At 47.8% G+C, this 9,804-nt stretch overlaps 1 protein-coding gene across 1 annotated transcript; it reads right to left on the minus strand.

Moving 5' to 3' along the window:
• Positions 1 to 3,811: 3,811 nt before the first annotated feature.
• Positions 3,812 to 5,440, minus strand: LOC123150690 (3-ketoacyl-CoA synthase 6-like). Its single transcript, XM_044570522.1, has one exon. The coding sequence runs from the start codon at positions 5,389 to 5,391 to the stop codon at positions 3,910 to 3,912; it is 1,482 nt and encodes a 493-aa protein (XP_044426457.1). The 5' UTR covers positions 5,392 to 5,440; the 3' UTR covers positions 3,812 to 3,909.
• Between the last annotated feature and the right edge of the window lie 4,364 nt (positions 5,441 to 9,804).

A 9,804-nucleotide genomic window follows, 5' to 3' on the forward strand; every position in this document is an offset into this window, starting at 1 on the left:
ACAGTTCATCCCTGGTGCCTTTAGGGGGCGGCTTTTGACCTGGCTGAGAGCTTTTGAATCCGGCATTTACTGCCGTGCCCTTCATGTTGTCTTCTTTAATCCGACGTTTGTTATTGCTGTTGCACCGTGATTTCCCGTTTCCATCTCTAACTTCAGATGTACTGGGGTCGCTGGTGCTACATCTGGCTAGCCAGCTGTCCTCGCCCGCGCAAAAGCGGGTCATGAGGTTTGTTAATGCGGCCATCGTTCTCGGCGTATTTTGGCCGAGGTGTCTGGCGAGCCATTCGTCACGGACGCTATGCTTGAAAGCTGCCAAGGCTTCGGCGCCCGGACAGTCGACAATCTGGTTCTTTTTAGTAAGAAACCTGTTCCAAAGCTTTCGGACTGACTCTCCAGGCTGTTGAGTTATATGACTCAAATCATCCGCATCCGGAGGTCGGACATAAGTCCCTTGAAAATTTGCCCGAAAGGCGTCTTTGAGCTCTTCTCAACTTCCAATGGAGCTTTCGGGGAGGCCTTTGAGCCAGTGACGAGCTGGCCCTTTGAGCTTGAGGGGTAGGTATTTGATGGCGTGGAGATCATCTCGTCGAGCCATATGGATGTGAAGGATGTAGTCCTCAATCCAGACCCCAGGGTATGTTGTTCCGTCGTATGCCTCTATATTTACGGGCTTGAATCCCTCTGGAAATTCATGGTCCAGCACCTCATCAGTGAAACATAGGGGGTGTGCGGCACCCCTGTAGCTGGGTGTACCACGTAGTTCGGATGTTTGTTGTGTTGCATTGTATGCTGGGGCGCACTTGCGTGGTCCATAGATGGATCTTGTTGCACCGTCCTTTGGGTGCGAGCCCTCGCAGGGGTCGCGTATTACATTGTGAGCGGCGTTGTGTGCCGCTCTGTGTTGGTAGAGGGGTCGTCTATCCGACCAGGTGGTTGCTTTGATATTTGGTTGTGGGGGTTCTGGGGCCTCCTCATCGAATTCAGGTAGCAACTTTCGCTTTGGGTAGCTCTTGGAGGGGCGATTGTCGCCGTACCTTGCTGCAGTGCTGAGTATTTTACTCCATCTGAATTGGAGTGTGTCTTGCGCGGCCTTGAGCCTTTGCTTCTGATTTTTCAGGCTCCTCGCAGTGGCAACAAGCCTTTTACGGGCAGTCTGCTGCTCCGGGTGTCTGTACGGCGTTATGTCGTCCGGACCATTATCCTTGATAGGATTTGTTTGTTCGGTTTGATTACCCGGACGGATTTGGGGCGGCGCTTGCGTCGCCGCTTTGACTGCTTTTCGAGGGAACAAGCCTTCGGTGCGTCCTTCCGCTCCTCGTCGTCATCTTTTGGTGCGTCCACCATGTATACGTCATATGACGAGGTGGCATTCCAGGGCCTAATAGGCGCTGGTTCTTCATGGTCTCCTGATAAAGAGAGAGACTTTAGTGATTTTATAATATCGCCAAAGGGCGAGTGCTGAAAGATGTCCGCGGCAGTAAACTCCATGATCGGCGCCCAATCGGATTCGATTGGCAGAGGCGCGAATGGTTCAGAGTCCGGAGAGAAGTCCGACTCCTTGGAATCATGAGTCTCGCGGAGTGCGGGGCTGGTGTTCGGCTCGATCGCCGTTGGGATCGCAGCCCCCAAGGTGGCGTCCAACCACCCATCCTCGATCGGCGCAATTGGCTCCGAATTAAGGGTCGAAGCCGATGCGGGTGCGGCCTCCAGGGCACTGTTCAGCGGCAGAGCTAGATCATGCTTGTCTTGACAGTGCGGCGCGCTCGGTAATGGCTCGGATCCATCGAAGATCAAGTCCCCGCGGGTGTCAGCCGTGTAGTTTAAGCTTCCAAATCTGACCTGACGGCCAGGGGCATAGCTTTCGATCTGCTCCGGATGGCCAAGTGAATTGGCCCGCAGTGCGAAGCCGTCGAAGACGAAGATCTGTCTGGGGAGGAAGGTCTCACCCTGGACTGCATCGCTGTTGAAGATCGTAGAAGCCATCGGGCCTGACGGCGACGGCATAGAGGAACTCCCAATGAAAGCACCAATGTCGGTGTCAAAACCGGCGGATCTCGGGTAGGGGGTCCCGAACTGTGCATCTAGGCCGGATGGTAACAGGAGGCAAGGGACACAAATTTTTACCCAGGTTCGGGCCCTCTCGATGGAGGTAAAACCCTACGTCCTGCTTGATTAATATTGATGATATGGGTAGTACAAGAGTAGATCTACCACGAGATCAGAGAGGCTAAACCCTAGAAGCTAGCCTATGGTATGATTGTTGATGTGTCTGTTGTCCTACGGACTAAAACCCTTCGGTTTATATAGACACCGGATAGGGTTAGGGTTACATAGAGTCGGTTACAATGGTAGGAGATCTGAATATCCGTATCGCCAAGCTTGCCTTCCACGCCAAGGAAAGTCCCTTCCGGACATGGGACGAAGTCTTCAATCTTGTATCTTTATAGTCCCGGAGTCCGGCTGAAGGTATAGTCCGGCTATCCGAACACCTCCTAATCCAGGACTCCCTCACTGATCTTGTTGTGGAGAATCCATTATCACAGAACCCAGGTGGGTCAGCTATTCCTGAACTTGACATTGCTTGTGATGCTGGGCAATACACTTGAAAAGCTTGGAATTTAAATACTTGTAGATGTAGGTTGTTAGTCAGATACCCAGATCCGTCTCCGCCACACGCCTAGCAGTCGTGGTAATCGCCGCCACCTGCTGTGGCCTGCTCCACTGCGGAATGTGGTGCTCAGGTGAGCCGCCATATTCTTTCTTACCCCTAAGACGTAAGCATACTGCAGTAGTGTGAATTGTTCTGCAAGTGAATTTTCTTTTGTTTGCGTATGTTATCAGATTTGGTGCCCAGGTTGGAGCTTGCGAAGTCAATGATATATTCTGGATCTTGCTGTTTGATTTTGGCATCTGTGTTGCAAACCACGTGTTATAGGTACCATTTCAATCTCTTGGTTATTTCATATTGCACATAAACCGGGTGATGGGAGATGTACTGTACTAAGCGGTTGAATTGTCTGTGTTGACTGGGGACTATGTCGTTGCTGAAGTCTGTAGTCCAGTTCGACGGTCTCACCGTCTAGGTCAGGTATCCTTCAAGCCTTTAGAATGCTAAAAGCTTCAGAACTTTGTGTTACTTCCGTACTTTTGCTGAACTGAACTTATGTCAAGTACATCAACCAGAGCTTACTCTTAGATATTTTGTTTAAGTAAAATTTGCTCAAAGTGATTAAGGATATTGGGCCTCTGAAAGAAAAGTAAGAATCTATATTCCTAAGTAACTACAACAATTCAAGTGTGGTATTCTTGTTGCTTAATTTTCCAGTTAAGATATCTTTTTGATATAGTAATCATCATGTCTCCTGTATGATGCTTTTGCTGGAAGGTTTGCTTACTTTGATGTACATCTCTTTTTTTGGGATGTCATATTAGGTTAACTGGATTCCATCTGAATTCCTCTAAATCTCTCTAAAAAGGTCACCGACAAGGTGGTGTGGATTGAGGAGACGTAGAGATGGATGAGGGCGACGGAAGGAAGCAGTAGCAGCTCGATCCAGCAAGCAACAGCTGGCGCACTCCTAGGTTTGTTGCTCTTCCTCCCCCTCTTTCTTATATAGGTTTCCATCTAATGGCAGCTCTCTCTCCCTTTTCCATCTCTCAGTTTTGTAGATGGCGGAGCAACTTATCATACATACACATTGAAATTGATTCTATTATAAGCTTATTCACAGTTTTTCTTATTGATCCATCAAGGAATGGTTGTAATGAATATTTTATATGGCTACATCCAACTTATCAAGAGATCCTAATGTTATAGCATACACTCATATTAATGTATTTGATCCAAGACTGCGGATGAAACATGGCTGCTGAATGTGCTGAGACAACATAAGTGCGCATAAACCCGCCTCAGGAGGTTCCACCAGGTGACGCCCCAACCCCTAATACTGGATAATGATGAATGGAATCAGCCCATGGCGCGCCAATAGGGCTGTTGCTGGGCGACCTGATGCACTCCCACACGGCGCTGTTGCACTTGAACCCAGAGCCGAACCCGACCATCCACACACGGTCGCCCTTGCGCGTCCGTCTCTTGGCCTCGATGTATGCAAGCTCGTACCACAACGAGCTGCTGGACGTGTTCCCGAACCGGTGAAGCGTCATCCGTGATGGCTCGACGTCCTCGTCTGATAAGCATAAGCTAGTTTGCACCGCGTCGACCACTGCACGGCCACCAGAATGGATGCAGAAGTGCTGGAAGGCCGTGCGGAAATCTGGAACATACTGCTTGGTCTTTCTGTTGAGCACCTTCCGCGCAACGAACGACAGCGCAAAGAGCAGCTTCTCCGATGGTGGGAGGACCAGCGACCCTATTGCGACGATGTTTGCCTTGAGCGTCTCGCCGGCGATAGCCACGAGGTCCTTGGACAGGTTTATTCCCGTCTGTCCTTCGTCGTCCTCCTCCTGGTACGCGCACCGGTAAGCTCTGTCCTGCGCGGCGGTGAGCGTCCGCACGACGTGCGTGAGCCGGAACCGGGACGTAGACTTGGACGTCGATAGCAGCACCGCGGCCGCGCCCATGCGGAACAGGACGGCTGGCAGCAGCATCGCGCGGTTCTTCCCCGTGTAGTTGATGAGCGAGGTGGTCTCCGTGGACACCACCAGGGCGTGCGCGCCACGCGGCGCCGCCCGCAGGAGGTTCCTCGCGACCTCCATGGAGATCACCCCCGCGCTGCACCCCATCCCGGAGATGTGGGCGTCCCGGATGTCGCTTCGGAGCTTGTACTTGTTTATGATCATGTCGGTGAAGCTCGGCGTCGGGTTGAAGGCGGTGCAGTTGGTGACGATGATGTCGATCGCTCCGGGACTTATGCCCGTCTTGGCGAGCAGGTCGTCGATGGCTGCAAAGATGACCTGCTCCGCCTCGTCGCGGCTGTCGCTCAGGCTGCAGCGCGGGGGAATATTGTGCAAGGAAGGGTGGAGGTAGGTCTGGTCGCCGAGGCCCGAGCGCTCGAGCATGCGCGTCAAGAAGCGGAAGCTGCCATCGTCGAGGTACGGCATGTTGCGAGCGTTCTCGGTGAAGGAGCCCATGGATACGCGGCAATTGGGTTTCGGCCGGCAGCAAGCGTAGTCCACGAGGTACACGCTGCGAGGGCGGCGCATGAGGCAGAGGGTGGCCAAGGCGAACGGGAGGAAGACGGCCAGGAAGACGTGAACCTGCCGCAAGCCATGGAGCCGGATGAGCAGCTCGTCGGGGCCGAGTTGCGCGGCCTTGTGGAGAACGCCGACGGCTGTCGCCGGCACGACGACGACGGCGAGGAAGTTGTTCACAAGCAGCTGGTAGAGGGGTTTGAGGAGGTGCTTGTTGGGATGGAGTGGTGAGCCCCCCATGTTGCCGGAGTGGACGTGCCGATTTTTTTCTGGCTTTGATTCATCTGTGTTGAGGTGCTCGATCGAACTCGGGTCGTTTTAAAGCGCAGGGCGGTCCATGCGTGCAACTGTTTTGCGTCGTGCCTTTTGCGCTGTTGGCCGACACTGCCATTACAACGTCATGGAGGAAACATTCCGATCCGAAAGATCATAAGCATCTATTACATTCCAATGGCCCACCTAGAAATAAATGAAGCACATGCACGGTTCTTTGCAAATACTCTCTCCGTTTTTTTAGTCAAGGTTTAGTCAAAATCAAGCTTTGTAGAGTTTGACTAACTTTATATTAAAAAATATAAACATTCACAATATGAATTCAATATTATCAGATGCATCATGAAACATATTTTCATACTATATAGTTTTAGTTTTGTAGATGTTCATATTTTTCTATATAAATTTGGTCAAACTTTGTGTAGTTTGATTTTGACCAAATTTTATATGCGAAGTAAAAAAAAATGGAGGGAGTATTCCATCTTGTTAGAGTTCTCCTGGATGAAACTTGGGTCACGCAAAATATACAGAGCGGCAAGTTAATGAGGGAAACAGGGTCAAAAAGGAAAACAGCTCGTAGAGGTTTTTATTTTTTGAAGCGTCACCCGAGGGAGAGCTTCCTCACATGAATATATAAGAGCACTCCAACAGTGATCCTTAAATTTTCTTCCGCATGATTCAAACTTGGATCTCCTCCCATGGCGGAGCTGGGGGTATTCCTGGGTATTCCCTGGAATACCAAAGAATTTTGTGCAAAATTTTTTTTACTACATATATCAATATACGATGTAGACTTACTTGGCCCAGCCAATGGCCCAATGCCCAGCCCAAACACAGCAACGCAATGACGTGGGGCGCCAGACATGAGCGATCGGGTGTCTGGTCTCGCGCGTGAGTAGCAGACCAAAATCGAATCCCCTTTCCCCTTCCCCTAACCTAGCGCTAGCTGAGGCTCCGGCGGCGGCAGCGAGCGATTCTGGTCCGGCGGCCGGCCTTCTCCTCTCGCCTCTCCCTCAGTTCCTCCCCTCCACTCCGGCCATCTCCCTCCCCTCCCCAACTCCCCTCTCCTTCGTCCGGCCGTCTCCTCCGCGGCTCCGCCAAGCGCCAGAACGGCAGGCCGCCAGTCCGCCTCCGGCTTCCCCAGCGCGGCGGCTGCCGGCATCGCCCTCCGTCCAGCAGCAGCAGGCAGCAGGTCCGGCGACATCGTCGTCCAGCAGCAGCAGGCAGCAGGTCCAGCCTCGGTTCCTCACTTCCTCTGTTTCTTTCCCTCTGTTTCTAACAAATCTGTAGTTTATTCAGTGAGTGCTTGTAAATTTAAATATAGTAAACTGAAATTGCAATAACTTCCTTTACTATGTGATTCGTTTCTTGTTTACTATGAAAATTGAAGTGTTTGTCCCATGTACATTAGGCCATGCCACATTGTCCCTGTCACTGATTTCTATTTTGTTTATGTGATTGTCATGCAGATGAAGAAGAAGGGTGTTACCATATTTGAAATGTGGGACAAATCTTCAAAGACAAGGAAAATAACTCCTACATCCACACCAACTTCTCTTTCCGTTGAGGTCGAGAGCAATCTGCAGCTAGCACTAGTGCAAAGACATGACGAAGCTCCACAACCGGAGAGGGAGACAACTCCAATTGTAGAAGATGATGAAGCGGTCGATGAAGATGATGAATCAATGACCCAATTTGAAGCAGATTTGGCAGCTCTGGAATGTGATCCCGGCAAGCGACTTCCCATATCTTCATATCATGCCAATGACCAAGATAGAGTTAGAAGGAGATACATTGACTTGGGTGCTTGTCAACCAAAGGATCATAAGTTTGAGATCAGAGATTTTAGTGGACATCCCCGTCGCTTTTGCCCTACTTGGTTTAAGGATTATAAGTGGCTTGAGTATAGTGTGCAAGAAGAGGCTGCTTTCTGCTTTGTTTGCTACTTGTTCAAGGATAAAACAAAAAGTCCCGGAGGAGATGCATTCGTGAACGGTGGGTTTAATAATTGGAACTTGAAAGCTAGATTGAAGAGGCATATTGGTGCTGTTAGTAGTGCTCACGCTGAAGCTCAAGAAAAGTATGATATGTTCACTACACCTACAACATCAATTAGGGAGTCCATTGCTTCAAACACCACACAGTACAAGGTTCTATATAAGCTCCGTGTGACATGGACACTCAAGTGTTTAAGATTCCTATTGCACCAAGGTTTGGCATTTAGAGGACATGATGAAAGTGATGACTCACTAAATAAAGGAAATTTCCTTGAACTTTTAAATTGGCTAGCAAGAAACTTTGAAGAGGTTGATAGGGTGGTTCTAAAGAATGCTCCACAAAATTGTAAGATGACTTGCCATGATATACAACAAGAGTTAATCAAATGTTGTGCCCAGCTGACTACTAAACTAGTCATTGAAGATCTTGATGGTGGACATTTTGCAGTACTTGCAGATGAGTCTAGTGATATGTACCAGAATGAACAACTAGCTGGTTGCTTGCGTTATGTGGATAAGAAAGGAAGGACAGTTGTGAGATTTCTTGGTCTTGCCCATGTTGAAGACACTTCCTCTTTAACACTTAAAGCTGCAATTGAGGACATGCTTATGGCATACAATTTGAGCTTTGCAATGGTACGTGGGCAAGGATATGATGGGGCTAGTAATATGAAAGGTAATGCTAATGGCATGAAGAAACTAATGGCCTTCCAATACCCATTTCTTGTAGTGATACTCGTTGGGGCTCTCACTACAAGACTGTCAACCATGTTATCTCTATGTATCCGGCAATAAGGCGTGTTCTCATAAGGATTGCAAAAGAGTATAATGGCACAGAGGCAGTAGCAGCAATGACTATGTTGACATCATTTCGGACATTTGAATTTGTTTTCATGGCACACTTGATGCAAGAAATATTTGAATATACCGATGACTTGAGTAGAGCTTTGCAAAAAAAAAGATCAAGATATTGTTAATGCTATGGAGATTGTTGATCTCACAAAGCTGCACTTGCAATGCTTGCGAGAAGATGAAGGGTGGAATGATTTTCTTGAGAATGTCACTTCTTTTTGTGTAAAGCACAAGATCAAAGTTGTTGACATGGAGGCTCCTTACTATCCTGCTGGGAGACCAAGAAGAGGGTTCTTCAATGGCGCAAAGAATTACCAACGTTTCAAGGTTGAAATGTTTGTGGGTGTCATTGATAGGCAACTTCAAGAGCTGAATGCAAGATTTGATGAGGTAAACACTGAACTACTTACTTGCATGGCAGCATTCAGTCCACGTGATTCATTTGCTGCTTATGATAAAGAGAAGTTGGTTAGGCTTGCTAGAAAGTTTTATGCTAAGGATTTCACAAATGATGAATTGTCAAGACTTCCATGGCAATTAAGCATGTTCATTTCTCATGTGCGTAAGGATAAAAGGTTTAGCAAGTTGAAGAGTCTATGTGAGCTTTCAGTTTTGATGGTTGAGACAAGAAAGAATGAACAATATTATATTGTTTAAAAGCTTCTTAAGTTGGTTCTCATTCTTCCGGTAGCCACTGCTAGCGTTGAGAGGGTATTTTCCTCGAAGAAATACGTGAAGAATTCACTAAGAAACAAAATGGGTGATGAATATTTGAACAATTGCTTGGTTACATTCGTTGAGAGAGAATTCTTCGGGCAAGTGAAAGATGAGGATGTCATCAATCTCTTCCAGAAAGGGGATCGTAAAGTTATATTGTAATTTCCTTTGCTATTTGTAATTTTTCTTAATTGTTAGAGATATTGCCACAATGATATTTTGCTACTATTATCGATGTATGGTCATTGAGTCATTAATATTATCATCTTGTTGTACATTTATTGTTCTATTGTGTTGCTTTGGCATAAAAAAATTAAAAGAATACCTAGCAGCAAATTCCTGGCTCTGCCACTGATCTCCTCATTGTGGAGTAGCGAAGCAAACCACTCTACAAGCACAAGGGCTATCAGATCTGGAAAAGATTATAGCAGACACAAACTTTATGATCCTTTGCTTTGACATCATAGAGGAATTCAGGGCTTTAACATTGGAAGAATCTAATGGCAGAGACATCCTCAAGCCACGTCTCGAAAGCATTCTAGACCACCAAAGACAATACTGGAAATAAAGAGCAACTATTAGGCAGATCAAAGTGGGGGAAGCAAATAATAAATACTTTCAAGCCAAAGCTACAATTAAATTCAGAAATAATTGCATAGCAATGTTGAAAGAGATGAACATGGACATGAACACCATGATCACCATGCCAGGCAGCAATCTTATACAGAGTATTCAAGGACAGGTTGGGGACATATGTTCCAACTACAAACCCACTCCAACAGTATCACCTGTTACAACCTTTCGATGATCTATC

Source organism: Triticum aestivum, chromosome 7A (genome assembly GCF_018294505.1).
Source record: "Triticum aestivum cultivar Chinese Spring chromosome 7A, IWGSC CS RefSeq v2.1, whole genome shotgun sequence".
In the NCBI taxonomy this organism is placed as follows: domain Eukaryota; kingdom Viridiplantae; phylum Streptophyta; class Magnoliopsida; order Poales; family Poaceae; genus Triticum; species Triticum aestivum.

Coding starts and splice junctions, on each gene's coding strand:
- LOC123150690 (XM_044570522.1), bottom strand. CDS start 5,391: ATGGGGGGCTCACCACTCCATCCCAACAAGCACCTCCTCAAACCCCTC.